Source organism: Ranitomeya variabilis, chromosome 8, assembly GCF_051348905.1.
Source record: "Ranitomeya variabilis isolate aRanVar5 chromosome 8, aRanVar5.hap1, whole genome shotgun sequence".
Classification (NCBI taxonomy): domain Eukaryota; kingdom Metazoa; phylum Chordata; class Amphibia; order Anura; family Dendrobatidae; genus Ranitomeya; species Ranitomeya variabilis.
The window spans coordinates 140,340,047-140,356,577 of NC_135239.1; the positions used below are offsets into that span (position 1 = coordinate 140,340,047).

Genomic DNA, 16,531 nt, shown 5'->3' on the forward strand with positions numbered 1-16,531 from the left:
TGGTCACAAGTGGTACTGCGTGAGTGCTGTCTTTCTGCAGGTTTGTGACTGGCATCAGCTGTCTCGTTATCTGTGGGCTGGTTTTCTATTTAAGCTCACTTGGACTCTCAGTCTATGCCTGCTGTCAATGTATTCAGTGCTATTCTGATTCCTTCTGACTACCTTGCTCCCAGTCTCTTCAAGAGAAGCTAAGTTTCCGTTTTGTTCATTTTTTGATCATCAGTGTTCTATATGTTTCTTGTCCAGCTTGCTAATACGTGATTTCCCAGCTTGCTGGTAGCTCTGGGGGGCTGAGTTTCTCCCCCCACACCGTTAGTTGGTGTGGGGGTTCTTGATTTCTCAGCGTGGATATTTTGGTAGGGTTTTTTACTGACCGAACAGTTCGCTATCTGTACTCTGCTATCTAGTATTAGCGGGCCTCATTTGCTAAATCTGTTTTCATTCCTACGTGTGTCTTTTCTCCTTACCTCACCGTTATTATTTGTTAGGGGCTTCCTATATCTTTGGGGTTATTTCTCTTGAGGCAAGTGAGGTCTTGCTTTCTCTTTAGGGGTAGTCAGTTTCTCAGGCTGCGTCGAGACGTCCAGGATTTTAGGCACGTTCACCGGCTACCTTTAGTGTGTTTGGATAGGATCAGGTTTTGCGGTCAGTCCAGTTACCACCTCCCTAGAGCTCGTGTCTATGTTTAGTTACTTAGCTACTATTTCCTGTGATCCCCAGCCACTGGGATCATAACAGTACAGCAGGCCAAAAAAGTGTTTAATGCATCGCATGAAGTGGGATAAAAGAAGTCCTGAGTACAATTTTTTTTTTTTTTTCCTCCTTTGCTGCAGTCTGTCTAGCTTCTCTCATCCCCTTAATCTCTGGGTGGTTTTGAGCTCAGCTGCAGACATGGATATTCAGAGTCTGACTTCTAGTGTGGATCATCTTGCTGCAAAGGTGCAAAATATTCAGGATTTTGTTGTTCATAGCCCTATGTCTGAACCAAAGATACCTATTCCTGAGTTGTTTTCTGGAGATAGATCTAGGTTTCTGAATTTTAGGAATAATTGTAAATTGTTTCTATCTTTGAGACCTTGTTCCTCTGGTGATTCCGCTCAGCAAGTTAAAATTGTTATCTCCTTGTTACGCGGCGACCCTCAAGATTGGGCTTTCTCTCTGGCGCCAGGAGATCCTGCATTGCTGAATGTGGATGCGTTTTTTCTGGCGCTTGGACTGCTTTATAAGGAACCTAATCTTGAGAACCAGGCAGAAAAGGCTTTGCTAGCTATCTCTCAAGGTCAGGATGAAGCTGAGGTGTACTGTCAAAAATTTCGGAAATGGTCAGTGCTTACTCAATGGAATGAGTGTGCCCTGGCTGCAAATTTCAGAGAGGGTCTTTCTGAAGCCATTAAGAATGTTATGGTGGGGTTCCCCACGCCTGCAAGTCTGAGTGATTCAATGGCTTTGGCCGTTCAGATTGATCGGCGTTTGCGGGAGCGCAAATCTGCGCATCCCCTGGCGGTGTTCTCTGAAGAGAGACCTGAGTCAATGCAATGTGACAGAATTCTGACTAGAATTGAGCGACAAAGTCATAGACGTCAAAATGGGTTGTGCTTTTACTGTGGTGATTCTACTCATGTTATCTCAGCATGCTCTAAGCGCTTAAAAAAAATCGCTAAACCTGTCACCATTGGTACTATACAGCCTAAGTTCATTTTGTCTGTTACTTTAATCTGTTCTTTGTCATCCTACTCGGTTATGGCTTTTGTGGATTCAGGTGCTGCCCTGAATCTTATGGATTTGTCGTTTGCCAAGCGCTGTGGTTTTGTTCTGGAGCCTTTGGAATTTCCTATTCCACTGAGGGGAGTAGATGCTACCCCATTGGCTGAGAATAAGCCTCAGTATTGGACTCAAGTGACCATGTTCATGACTCCTGTACATCAGGAGGTGATTCGCTTTCTTGTGCTGCATAATTTGCATGATGTTGTAGTTTTGGGTCTGCCATGGCTGCAGGCCCATAATCCAGTTCTGGATTGGAAAGCTATGTCTGTGTCAAGTTGGGGTTGTCAGGGGATTCATGGCGATGTCCCTTTGGTGTCAATTGCTTCTTCCACTCCTTCTGAGGTCCCTGAGTTTTTGTCGGACTACCAGGATGTATTTGATGAGCCCAGATCCGGTGCCCTGCCTCCTCATAGGGATTGCAATTGTGCTATAAATTTGATTCCTGGCAGTAAGTTCCCTAAGGGACAACTTTTTAATTTGTCTATACCAGAACATGCCGCGATGCGGAGTTATATAAAGGAGTCTTTGGCGAAGGGACATATTCGCCCATCCTCCTCCCCTCTTGGTGCAGGATTCTTTTTTGTGGCCAAGAAGGATGGTTCTCTGAGACCTTGTATAGATTATCGTCTTCTAAATAAAATCACGGTCAAATTTCAGTATCCTTTGCCATTATTGTCTGATCTGTTTGCTCGGATTAAGGGATCCAGTTGGTTCACCAAGATAGATCTTCGTGGTGCGTATAACCTTGTGCGTATCAAGCAGGGGGACGAATGGAAAACAGCATTTAATACGCCCGAAGGCCATTTTGAGTCCTTGGTGATGCCTTTTGGACTCTCTAATGCTCCTTCTGTGTTTCAGTCCTTTATGCATGACATTTTCCGAGAATATCTGGATAAATTTATGATCGTGTATCTGGATGACATTTTGGTCTTTTCTAATGATTGGGAGTCCCATGTGAAGCAGGTCAGGATGGTGTTTCAGGTCCTGCGTGCTAATGCTTTATTTGTGAAGGGCTCAAAATGTCTCTTCGGAGTACAGAAGGTTTCCTTTTTGGGTTTTATTTTTTCTCCTTCTACTATTGAGATGGACCCTGTCAAGGTCCAGGCTATTCATGACTGGACTCAGCCTACATCTGTTAAGAGTCTTCAGAAGTTCTTGAGTTTTGCTAATTTTTACCGTCGCTTCATCGCTAATTTTTCTGGCGTGGTTAAGCCCTTGACGGATTTGACCAAGAAAGGTTCTGATGTGACTAATTGGTCTCCTGCGGCAGTGGAAGCCTTTCGGGAGCTGAAGCGCCGGTTTTCTTCAGCTCCAGTCTTATGTCAGCCTGATGTCTCTCTTCCTTTCCAGGTCGAGGTGGATGCTTCTGAGATTGGAGCAGGGGCTGTTTTGTCGCAGAGAAGCTCTGATGGCTCTGTGATGAAGCCTTGTGCCTTCTTTTCAAGAAAGTTTTTGCCTGCCGAGCGGAATTATGATGTTGGTAATCGGGAGTTGTTGGCTATGAAGTGGGCATTTGAGGAGTGGCGACATTGGCTCGAGGGAGCTAGGCATCGTGTGGTGGTCTTGACTGATCACAAAAATCTGATTTATCTCGAGTCTGCCAAGCACCTGAATCCTAGACAGGCTCGTTGGTCGTTTTTCTCCTGTTTCGATTTCGTGGTCTCGTACCTGCCTGGTTCGAAGAACGTGAAGGCTGATGCCCTTTCTAGGAGTTTTGTGCCTGACTCTCCGGGAGTTTCAGACCCGGCTGGTATCCTCAAAGAGGGAGTGATTTTGTCTGCCATTTCCCCAGATTTGCGACGAGTGCTGCAGAAATTTCAGGCTGATAGACCTGACAGTTGCCCACCAGAGAGACTGTTTGTCCCAGATAGATGGACCAGCAGAGTTATTTCCGAGGTTCATTCTTCGGTGTTGGCAGGTCATCCTGGGATTTTTAGTACCAGAGATTTGGTGGCTAGGTCCTTCTGGTGGCCTTCCTTGTCGCGGGATGTGCGTTCCTTTGTGCAGTCCTGTGGGATTTGTGCTCGGGCTAAGCCTTGCTGTTCTCGTGCCAGCGGTTTGCTTTTGCCTTTGCCTGTCCCGAAGAGGCCTTGGACGCACATTTCCATGGATTTTATTTCAGATCTTCCAGTATCTCAGAGAATGTCTGTCATCTGGGTGGTGTGTGATCGTTTTTCCAAAATGGTCCATTTGGTGCCCTTGCCTAAGTTGCCTTCCTCCTCCGATTTGGTTCCTTTATTTTTTCAGAATGTGGTTCGCTTGCACGGCATCCCTGAAAATATTGTGTCTGACAGAGGATCCCAGTTTGTGTCCAGATTTTGGCGGATTTTTTGTGCTAAGATGGGCATTGATTTGTCTTTTTCGTCGGCCTTCCATCCTCAGACGAATGGCCAAACCGAGCGAACTAATCAGACGTTGGAAACTTATTTAAGATGTTTTGTTTCTGCTGATCAGGATGATTGGGTGACTTTTTTGCCATTGGCCGAGTTTGCCCTTAATAATCGGGCTAGTTCTGCTACTTTGGTTTCGCCTTTTTTCTGCAATTCTGGTTTTCATCCTCGTTTTTCCTCGGGTCAGGTTGAGCCTTCTGACTGTCCGGGGGTGGATTCTGTGGTGGAAAGGTTGCAGCAGATTTGGAACCATGTGGTGGACAATTTGAAGTTGTCACAGGAGAAGGCTCAGCGCTTTGCCAACCGCCGTCGCGGTGTTGGTCCCCGACTTCGTGTTGGGGATTTGGTATGGCTGTCTTCTCGGTATGTTCCTATGAAGGTTTCCTCTCCTAAATTCAAGCCTCGCTTCATCGGTCCTTATAAGATTTTGGAAATCCTTAACCCGGTGTCTTTTCGTTTGGACCTCCCAGCATCGTTTGCCATTCATAATGTTTTCCATAGGTCTTTGTTGCGGAGGTATGTGGTGCCTGTGGTTCCTTCTGTTGAGCCTCCTGCTCCGGTGCTGGTTGAGGGCGAATTGGAGTACGTGGTGGAGAAGATCTTGGATTCTCGTATTTCCAGACGGAGGCTTCAGTATTTAGTTAAGTGGAAGGGCTATGGTCAGGAGGATAATTCCTGGGTTGTCGCCTCTGATGTCCATGCGGCCGATTTGGTTCGTGCCTTCCATGCGGCTCATCCTGATCGCCCTGGGGGTCTTGATGAGGATTTGGTGACCCCTCCTCAAGGGGGGGGTACTGTTGTGAACTCTATTTCTGGGCTCCCTCTTGTGGTCACAAGTGGTACTATGTGAGTGCTGTCTTTCTGCAGGTTTGTGACTGGCATCAGCTGTCTCGTTATCTGTGGGCTGGTTTTCTATTTAAGCTCACTTGGACTCTCAGTCTATGCCTGCTGTCAATGTATTCAGTGCTATTCTGATTCCTTCTGACTACCTTTCTCCCAGTCTCTTCAAGAGAAGCTAAGTTTCCGTTTTGTTCATTTTTTGATCATCAGTGTTCTATATGTTTCTTGTCCAGCTTGCTAATATGTGATTTCCCAGCTTGCTGGTAGCTCTGGGGGGCTGAGTTTCTCCCCCCACACCGTTAGTTGGTGTGGGGGTTCTTGATTTCTCAGCGTGGATATTTTGGTAGGGTTTTTTACTGACCGCACAGTTCGCTATCTGTATTCTGCTATCTAGTATTAGCGGGCCTCATTTGCTAAATCTGTTTTCATTCCTACGTGTGTCTTTTCTCCTTACCTCACCGTTATTATTTGTTGGGGGCTTCCTATATCTTTGGGGTTATTTCTCTTGAGGCAAGTGAGGTCTTGCTTTCTCTTTAGGGGTAGTCAGTTTCTCAGGCTGTGTCGAGACGTCCAGGATTTTAGGCACGTTCACCGGCTACCTTTAGTGTGTTTGGATAGGATCAGGTTTTGCGGTCAGTCCAGTTACCACCTCCCTAGAGCTCGTGTCTATGTTTAGTTACTTAGCTAGTATTTCCTGTGATCCCCAGCCACTGGGATCATAACAGTTCCCACCTTGAAGCATGGAGGAGGAGGTGTGATGGTGTGGGGGTGCTTTGCTGGTGACACTGTTGGGGATTTATTCAAAATTGAAGGCATACTGAACCTGCATGATTACCACAGCATCTTGCAGCGGCATGCTACTCCATCCGGTTTGCGTTTAGTTGGACCATCATTTATTTTTCAACAGGACAATGACCCTAAACACACCTCCAGGCTGCGTAAGGGCTATTTGACCAAGAAGGAGAGTGATGGGGTGCTATGCCAGATGACCTGGCCTCCACAGTCACCAGACCTGAACCCAATCGAGATGGTTTGGGGTGAGCTGGACCACAGAGTGAAGGCAAAAGGACCAACAAGTGCTAAGCATCATGGGAACTCCTTCAAGATTGTTGGAAGACCATTCCTGGTGACTACCTCTTGAAGCTCAACAAGAGAATGCCAAGAGTGTGCAAAGCAGTCATCAAAGCAAAAGGTGGCTACTTTGAAGAACCTAGACTATAAGACATAATTTCAGTTGTTTCACACTTTTTTGTTAAGTATATAATTCCACATGTGTTAATTCATAGTTTTGATGCCTTCAGTGTGAATGTACAATTTTCATAGTCATGAAAATACAGAAAAATCTTTAAATGAGAAGGTGTGTCCAAACTTTTGGTCTGTACTGTATATTTTCACACTTTTTAATAATTTTTCTTTTCCTGTTTTACATTCTCAAAGGAAGGGACATCACTGTATTGTGACAGATCGCTGATCTGATACTCTGCAAAGGTTCCTAACTGCAGAACATCAGATCAGTGTCTTGACAGGCAGGGAAGGAGGAGTCTCAGCTCCTGCTCAGAGCAGGCACTGAGAAGCCACCTTCTGTGAAAGACCCCCTGGCCATCTTGCGGCCAGGGATCACCATAGAGATCATCAGGACAATGCGATCGCAACACGTTGTCCTGATGGAAGTTCAACGTGAGCCCACTTCCTCTGCGATCTCCTCGATGTCACTTTCACTAGTAAAAGCGGCATCAGAGGGGTTAAACGCCAGCGATCGGTGCTAGCACCGATCGTGGGCGTTGTTGTAGGGTGTCAGCTCTCACACAGAGCTGACACCCGCACCCGATCGTAGCGGCACTCATCGCGAGTCCCCGCGATCGTGGCACTATTCATGTAATGAGGTTTGCGGGAATGCAGCTCCTGCAGCGCCATATATGTACGGTGCATGTCAGGCAGGGGTTAAAGCAAAAGAGATCCACTAAACAGTTAGTAAGTAAACTTGGAGATGAAAGTGGATATAAAAACCGGGATGCTGAGGATCCAATATATGATAGGGAAACAGATGCGGTATGGATGTGGTTTTGTCATCGTGTTTTGAGGTGATCATATGTCTTCATCCGGACAAACCACAATGATCATCTGCACCTGTTTCCCGTACCGGGGGTTTTATATCCACTTTCATCTCCAAGTTTGCTTACAAAATGTTGGGGCACATTTTGAACTCTGAACTCACCTTTGGGAAGCAATGGAATAAGTCTGTCAAAAGTGTTGGCATTATCCAACCAACCATGTAAGCACAAAATTGGTCGCCCTTCAGATGGACCCCATGCTTTGGCTGCTAGGTGCCCCCACGGGACTTTAAACCGGAGTTCTGAAATAAAACAAATGATACAGTTAGTGCCACTAAATATTTGTAAGAAATACTAATACAGGGGTGCACAACCTTTTTAGTCTAAGGGTTAAATTATATATACACCAAAAAAAGAAATTACTTTAAACACGAGCCAGGGTAAAGAATAAAATCACATTTTATTGAACAAATCATAAAACCATACATAACATAATAAAGTTTGTTAAAAAGAGCAAACACCACAGATGAGGAAATGGGGTGGAAAGCCCGGACCAAAAATATGAGAAATAAGAAATGCAAAGTCAATAGGTATAAGTTACTGTACATTCTCTGATCAAGTAAAAAGGTTTTGGAAGACCACTAACAATAGTATTAAGAACGTAACATAGTATGTTCTATCAAGATGTACGTGTGATAAAGAAGTATCAATGATCGATGCATAGGCTCTATATAAATTTGCATGTAGAGTCCATGTAAAGTACAAAAATAGGGCAGGGAAGGACAGAAGATCAAGCTGGAACAGCTATTGAAAGAAATGTGCAAACATACGTTAAGTCTAGCGGGTTCAAGATATAATAGTTGTTAACATAAAAAAGTGCAAGTAACTTAGCGGTTCATACATTATACCCTGAACACAGCATATATAAAGTACAGCGAATAGCGCAGGGTAACTAAGATTTGGAGACAGCTTAGTAAGCAGCAATATGAGTATACAAGCATACATATAGCATATATATGTCAATTACGGTGCTTAACACAAAAATCTCGGAACAGATCATGTATAAATTTAACAGTTCATACACAGAGAATAGGTTTGCATATGAGGGCGCAAAGGACGCCCCCATTGCAGTCCCCTGGAGCTGTAGGGAGAGGATATACCTGAACATGAAAAAATTGTGTGTCAACACAAATTGTAAAGCATAGGCTAGATTCACACTAGCGGAGGGATGCGGACTTCCTCCGTGAAGCCCCGCCCACTGCCACGCCTCTTCGTTCAGTTCCACCTACGGCTTGCATGCGGCGTGCGCACCCTATCTTTAACATTGGGTACGCAGGCCATGCCGCTGTATGTGGATGCAGCTGCATGCGTTGATTTGACGGTGCGGCATCTGCACGAAAATGCAACATGTGTTCGGCGCAGGTCGTCGCACCGTCAAAAAGACGCATGTGGTGGCATCCGCATACAGCGGCGTGGCCTGCGTACCCAATATTAAAGATCGGGTGCGCACGCCGCATGCGGCCGTAGGCGGAGCTGAACGAAGAGGCGCGGCAGTGGGCAGGGCTTCACGGAGGAAGTCCGCATCCCTCCATAGCCCGGATAAACGCTAGTGTGAAACTAGATAGTTTTTTTGCTTCCTCCCTACATACTCATTGCTAGGAACCACATGTACATAGCGATGACTATGCAGGGAGGAAGTGGGGAGAGCACCTTATCAGCGCACACATCAGAGGTCACAGTGACTGGCCGGGGCCGGCGCAGAAGATCCCTGAATGCAGTCCCTATGGAAGGGAGGATGAGGTATGGATTTCTGAGGGAGTGCAGGGTGCAGGCGCGGGATTCCGGGGCCATAACCAACGTGCATCAGAGGGGGGTAGTATTACAATGAAGACAGGAGGCAGGGATTTCTTCCAGGCACCACAAGTGTTGTGAACTATATTTGTTGGCTCCCTCTTGTGGTCACTAGCGGTATGGCACTTGGATTAGCCTTCCCTAGGTTGGTACCCACCTGGTTCGTTAGGCCTTGGGTGTTCCTATTTAGACTTCCTGGAAACTCAGTCTAGTGCCTGGAATCGATGTAATCAGTCTATGTCTGTTTTCCTCCTGACTCCTGGTCCCTGAGTTTTGCAAGATAAGCTAAGTTCTGCTTTCTTATTTTTGTCCTTTTGCATTTGCTCTTATTTTGTTCCAGCTTGTTCAAAATGTGATTTCTGTTTTTGCTGGAAGCTCTAGGGGGCTGATATTCTCCCCCCACACCGTTAGCCGGTGCGGGGGTTCTTGGATCTTCAGCGTGGATATTTTTATAGGGTTTTTTGCTGACCGCATAAGTCCTCTTCCTATTTTCTGCTATTAATTAGTGGTCCTCTCTTTGCTAAATCTAGTTCATTCTTATGTTTGTCTTTTCTTCTTACCTCACCGCTATTATTTGTTGGGGGCTTGTATAATAACTTTGGGGTCTTTTCTCTGGAGGCAAGTGAGGTCTTATTTTCTCTGAAAGGGTTAGTTAGTTCTCCGGCTGGTGCGAGACGTCTAGAATCAACGTAGGTACGTTCCCCGGCTACTTCTAGTTGTTGTGCCAGGATCAGATATGCGGTCAGCCAAGTTACCACTTCCCTATGAGCTGGTTTTTGTGTTTGCGGACTTAGCTGGAACTCCTGAGATCCTCTACCACTAGGATCATAACAGTATTCCAGGCCAAAAAGAGAATATTTAATGCATTGCTGAAGCGGGATTAAAAGAAAAAAAAAAAGTTCTGAGGTTTTTTTTTTCTCCTTCCCCTTTTTCTCTGAGTGGCTTGAAGCCCTGCTGCAGACATGAATGTTCAGACTCTGATTACTAGTGTGGATCAGCTTGCTGCACGAGTGCAGGGCATTCAGGATTTTGTTACTTGTAGTCCTGTGTCAGAGCCTAAGATACCTATTCCTGAGCTGTTCTCTGGAGATCGATTTAAATTTAGGAATTTTAGGAATAATTGTAAATTGTTTCTATCTTTGAGACCTCGTTCGTCTGGAGACTCAGCTCAGCAAGTTAAAATTGTTATCTCCTTCTTGCGTGGCGACCCTCAGGATTGGGCCTTCTCATTGGCGCCAGGAGATCCTGCATTGGCAAATATTGATGCGTTTTTTCTGGCGCTCGGATTGCTTTATGAGGAGCTTAATCTTGAAATTCAGGCAGAAAAAGCGTTGCTGGCTATCTCTCAGGGCCAGGATGAAGCTGAAGTGTATTGCCAAAAATTTCGGAAATGGTCCGTGCTTACTCAATGGAATGAGTGTGCTCTGGCCGCAAATTTCAGAGATGGCCTTTCTGAGGCCATTAAGAATGTGATGGTGGGGTTTCCCATCCCTACAAGTCTGAATGATTCTATGACTCTTGCCATTCAGATTGATCGGCGTTTGCGGGAGCGCAAATCTGCTAATTCTCTGGCAGTATTGTCTGAACGGACACCTGACTCAATGCAATGTGATAGAATTCAGACTAAAACCGAACGACAAAATCATAGACGTCAGAATGGGTTGTGTTTTTACTGCGGTGACTCTACACATGTTATCTCAGCATGCTCTAAACGCCTAACAAAGGTTGTTAGTCCTGTCGCCATTGGTAATTTGCAGCCTAAGTTTATTTTGTCTGTGACTTTAATTTGCTCATTGTCTTCCTACCCTGTTATGGCATTTGTGGATTCTGGTGCTGCCCTGAGTCTTATGGACTTGTCGTTTGCCAAGCGCTGTGGTTTTGTCCTGGAGCCTTTGGAAAATCCTATTCCTCTTAGAGGAATTGATGCTACGCCATTGGCGGAGAATAAACCGCAGTATTGGACACAAGTGACCATGTGCATGACTCCTGAACATCGGGAGGTGATTCGTTTTCTTGTTCTGCATAAAATGCATGATTTGGTCGTTTTGGGTCTGCCATGGTTACAGACTCATAATCCAGTTTTGGATTGGAAGGCTATGTCTGTGTCAAGTTGGGGTTGTCAGGGAATTCATTGCGATTCCCCGCCGCTCTCTATTGCCTCTTCTACGCCTTCTGAAGTTCCGGAGTATTTATTGGACTATCAGGATGTATTCAGTGAGTCCAGGTCCAGTGCCCTTCCTCCTCATAGGGACTGTGACTGCGCTATAGATTTGATTCCTGGTAGTAAATTTCCTAAGGGACGATTATTTAATCTATCTGTACCTGAGCATGCCGCAATGCGTTCTTATATAAAGGAGTCTTTGGAGAAGGGACATATTCGTCCATCTTCTTCCCCTCTTGGTGCGGGATTCTTTTTTGTGGCCAAGAAAGACGGGTCTTTGAGACCTTGTATTGACTATCGGCTTCTGAATAATATCACTGTCAAATTTCAGTATCCTTTGCCACTATTGTCGGACTTGTTTGCTCGGATTAAGGGTGCCAGTTGGTTCACCAAGATAGATCTTCGTGGTGCGTACAACCTTGTGCGCATTAAGCAGGGAGATGAATGGAAAACTGCGTTCAATACGCTCGAAGGTCATTTTGAGTACTTGGTGATGCCTTTTGGGCTCTCTAATGCTCCTTCAGTGTTTCAGTCCTTTATGCATGACATCTTCCGGAAGTATCTAGATAAATTTATGATTGTTTATCTGGATGATATTCTGGTTTTTTCTGATGATTGGGATTCTCATGTAAAGCAGGTCAGGATGGTGTTTCAGGTTTTGCGTGATAATGCTTTGTTTGTGAAGGGCTCAAAGTGTCTCTTTGGAGTGCAGAAGGTTTCCTTCTTGGGTTTTATTTTCTCCCCTTCTACTGTGGAGATGGACCCAGTCAAGGTCCGAGCTATTCATGATTGGACTCAACCCACGTCTGTTAAGAGTCTTCAGAAGTTCTTGGGTTTTGCTAATTTCTACCGTCGTTTTATTGCTAATTTTTCTAGCGTTGTTAAACCTTTGACGGATATGACCAAGAAAGGTTCTGATGTTGCTAATTGGGCTCCTGCAGCCGTGGAGGCTTTTCGGGAGCTGAAGCGCCGGTTTACTTCGGCGCCTGTTTTGTGCCAGCCTGATGTCTCACTTCCCTTTCAGGTTGAAGTGGATGCTTCTGAGATCGGTGCCGGAGCTGTTTTGTCGCAGAAAGGCCCTGGTTGCTCTGTGATGAGACCATGTGCTTTTTTCTCTAGGAAATTTTTGCCTGCTGAGCGGAACTATGATGTTGGTAATCGGGAGTTATTGGCCATGAAGTGGGCATTTGAGGAGTGGCGTCATTGGCTCGAGGGAGCTAAGCATCGTGTGGTGGTCTTGACTGATCACAAAAATCTGATGTATCTCGAGTCTGCTAAGCGCCTGAATCCTAGACAGGCTCGTTGGTCGTTGTTTTTCTCCCGTTTTGACTTTGTGGTCTCGTACCTGCCTGGTTCAAAGAATGTGAAGGCTGATGCTCTTTCTAGGAGCTTTGTGCCTGACTCTCCCGGCGTCTCAGAGCCAGCTGGTATTCTTAAAGAGGGAGTAATCTTGTCAGCCATTTCTCCTGATTTGCGACGTGTGTTGCAGAGATTTCAGGCTGGTAGACCTGACCCTTGCCCACCTGATAGATTGTTTGTTCCTGATAAATGGACCAGCAGAGTTATCTCTGAGGTTCATTCCTCGGTGCTGGCAGGGCATCCTGGGATTTTTGGTACCAGAGATTTGGTGGCTAGGTCCTTTTGGTGGCCTTCCCTGTCGCAGGATGTGCGTTCTTTCGTGCAGTCCTGTGGGATTTGTGCTCGGGCTAAGCCTTGCTGTTCTCGTGCCAGCGGGTTGCTTTTGCCCTTGCCCGTCCCGAAGAGGCCTTGGACGCACATTTCCATGGATTTCATTTCAGATCTTCCGGTGTCTCAAGGAATGTCTGTCATCTGGGTGGTGTGTGATCGTTTTTCCAAGATGTTTTCCTCCTGACTCCTGGTCCCTGAGTTTTGCAAGATAAGCTAAGTTCTGCTTTCTTATTTTTGTCCTTTTGCATTTGCTCTTATTTTGTTCCAGCTTGTTCAAAATGTGATTTCTGTTTTTGCTGGAAGCTCTAGGGGGCTGATATTCTCCCCCCACACCGTTAGCCGGTGCGGGGGTTCTTGGATCTTCAGCGTGGATATTTTTATAGGGTTTTTTGCTGACCGCATAAGTCCTCTTCCTATTTTCTGCTATTAATTAGTGGGCCTCTCTTTGCTAAATCTAGTTCATTCTTACGTTTGTCTTTTCTTCTTACCTCACCGTTATTATTTGTTGGGGGCTTGTATAATAACTTTGGGGTCTTTTCTCTGGAGGCAAGTGAGGTCTTATTTTCTCTGAAAGGGTTAGTTAGTTCTCCGGCTGGTGTGAGACGTCTAGAATCAACGTAGGTACGTTCCCCGGCTACTTCTAGTTGTTGTGCCAGGATCAGATATGCGGTCAGCCAAGTTACCACTTCCCTATGAGCTGGTTTTTGTGTTTGCGGACTTAGCTGGAACTCCTGAGATCCTCTACCACTAGGATCATAACACACAAGCTCTGGAGCCTGGAAGAAATAATTAGCATACAGAAAAAAATATAACATTTCTCAACAACAAGACCATTAATATGAGGCATACAGGTAAGACTAACGTAACATTTCTATTACCTGTATGCCCATATTAATAGGTCATATACATCCCAGGGGGTGACAGATTCCCTTTAATGACCAGGCCAAATTTTTGAAATCTGACCAGTATCATTTCGTGAGGCAATAACTCTGGAACGCTTCAATGGATCTCAGTGATTCTGAGACTGCTTGTTCGTGACACATTGTTCTTTACGTTAGAGATAAATTGAGATAGATATGTGTTGCATTTATTTGTGAAAATATCGTAGTTTTGGCAAATAATGTGAAAGGTTTGCAATTTTCAAAATTTCTATCTTTAAATCCTTACACTTGTCATACTGTACAAAATATTTAATAAATAACATTTCCCATATGTCTAGTTTACATGTGCATCATTTTTCAAGCATCACTTCATTTTGTTAAGATGTTAGAAAAGTTAAACGTTTAGTAAAAATTTCTAATTTTTTTCAAGAAAATTTACAAAATCTGTTTCTTTAGGAACCTATTCAGATTTAAATAGAGCTTGAGGGGCCTATATATTGGAAACTCCCCAAAAGTGATACAATTTTAAAAACCGCACCCCTCAAATACTTCAAAGCTCAGGAAATGTTTTAACCCTTCAGGTGCTACACAGGAATTAATGCAAAGTCAAATTATTATTATTTTTTTTTTATTTTTATTCTAAAATGTTGCACCAGCTCCATTTTTTCCACTTTTACTATGAATAGCACGCAAAAAATGGACTCCACAATTTGTTACCTAGTTTCCTTTGAGTGAACCGATACCACACATGTGGCCAGAATCCTCTGGACAAACGGCAGGTCTCAGAACAGAAGTAGCACCATTTGAATTTTGGAACACAAATTTGGCTGAAATAGACTGCAGGCACCATGTCACATTTCCAGGGCTCCTAAGGTGTTTAATCAGCTGAAAACCCCCACAAGTGCCCCCATTTTGGAAACTGCACCAAACACGGATTTTATCTAGGCGTACAGTGAGCATTTTGAACTCACATGTAGTATACAGAATTTGATAACATTAGGCCGTCATATTGAACATTTTCTTTTTTTTTTTTTTCACAAAAATGTTGCTTTAGCCCCAAATGGTTCACTTTTGCAAGAGGCAATATGAAAAAGCAGACTACAAAGTTTGTTACCTTCTTCTGAGCCTGGTGATTAATTAAAAAGTTCTGTTTGTCAAGCTTGTGCAAACAAGAATAGCGTGCCCAGATGGGTTGGACTTGAATCCTCTCTCTTCATTCTCATTACCCGGTCTTATGTGGTCCCTACAAAAACTTCCAAAGGACCTACATGTCATAGCTCCGTTCACGGCCCATTCACTGTTGCTCTGGAGGAAGGAGAGGTTCAAGCATGGGTTGCAATCTAGATCGTCCCTGCTGACCCACATTTTTCATAACCCTTCATTCCCACCGGGGTTAGACCCTCGTCCTTTCTCCTGGTGGCTAGCCAACGGTATAACCATCCTGAAACATCTTTGCACACCCCTCAATATACTATTTACTAAACAAGAATTTATACAAAAATATTCGCCTCCAACTAGGGAAGTTCTACGTATCTTTCATTTTGCTGAACTTATCTTGCAGCATAGGACTCCATTATGTCCCACCAGTTACGAACAGAAATGTCTAGATGAGCCCTTGGGTAGGGGTTCCATCTCTCTCATATATTCGTCCTTAAATAGCATACAAGGAGAAAAAAAATTTAAATTTATGACGCAATGGGAAAAGGATCTAAATATGACTATGTCCATTGAAAAATGGTGCAAATGTTGTTATTCGTTATCCAAAGGAAGCCATCAGGCCTCTATTGCAGAGACATCCATCAAACTACTACACAGGACATATCAAGTTCCGAGCACGCTCCACGCAGTTTACCCAAACCTATCGGATCAATGTTTTAGAGGTTGCGGAGCGCTAGGGGATATAAAACACATATGGTGGGAATGCCCAGTCGTCTCTGCTCTATGGCGAAAAGTTAGATCTGTCATGGAGGAACTGTTTGCTACAAAGATCCAGCTTGATCCAACTGTGTTCCTCTTAGGGGCCAAATATCCTGGCCATACCAATAAATCCCATAACCTGACTATGCAACTTTGTATGGCTACAAAATTACACATCGCCACGAGATGGAAAACGCCTACCCTTTCTATATCAATGGTCATCGAAAAGATGGACACCATTATGCTTTACGAACGAATTCAGGCAACGAGAAATGACTCATGGGACACTTTTTATCAGGTCTGGAGACCTTGGATTGAAAGAAACTCCAATATCAATCTTAATCAAGTCTTGACCATATCCATTTGAAATTTTAGCGAACTTACAAATTAACAGTCTCCCTCAGGCTCGCCTCCAATCTCTGTTCACTATGATTGCAATGACAAATTGTTGGATCTCTCTGTTTCCCCCCCCTTCCCTCTTGTTCCTTTCACCGATTGTCTACGTCATTGTGTATTCGTGTATAAACTGTTACAGTTTTGTTAGAATCTTATTACCCATGTATAATTTCCCCTGCACGGGAGAAAGTTATGAAAAAATGTTCTGAATTCTTTTGCGTTTCTGAAAATAAAAATTTATTGAAACTAAAAAGTTCTGTTTGGACACAGGGAAGGGCTCGGAACATAAGAAGCAACATTTGATGTTTGGAATGTAAATTTGGCTGGAATAAACTGCAGACACCATATCTTATTTGCAGAGCCCCTGAGGAACCAACAGCAGAAACCCCCATAAGTTACCCCATTTTGAAAACTAGTCCCATCAAGGAATTCATCTAGGGGGTGTTGAGGAAAAATGGACCCCATAATTTGTTAAGCTATGTCTTCCACTCATATGCTGTCAAAGACTGCTTTTTTGGGAACATGGCAGGGCTTGGAAAGGAAAGAGAGCCATTTAATTTGTGGAGCGTAAATATGTCTGGAACAGATTGT

The 16,531-nt window shown here is 44.4% G+C and overlaps 1 protein-coding gene across 3 annotated transcripts in view; it reads right to left on the reverse strand.

The window, feature by feature from the left end:
* Positions 1-16,531, reverse strand: part of SERHL2 (serine hydrolase like 2) — a 208,508-nt gene that overhangs the window by 147,902 nt on the left and 44,075 nt on the right. For all 3 annotated transcript variants that reach the window (XM_077277341.1, XM_077277342.1, XM_077277340.1), the window contains exon 3: positions 7,210-7,347. In XM_077277341.1, coding sequence (XP_077133456.1) covers positions 7,210-7,347 — 138 coding nt within the window. The remainder of the gene's footprint in view (positions 1-7,209; positions 7,348-16,531) is intronic.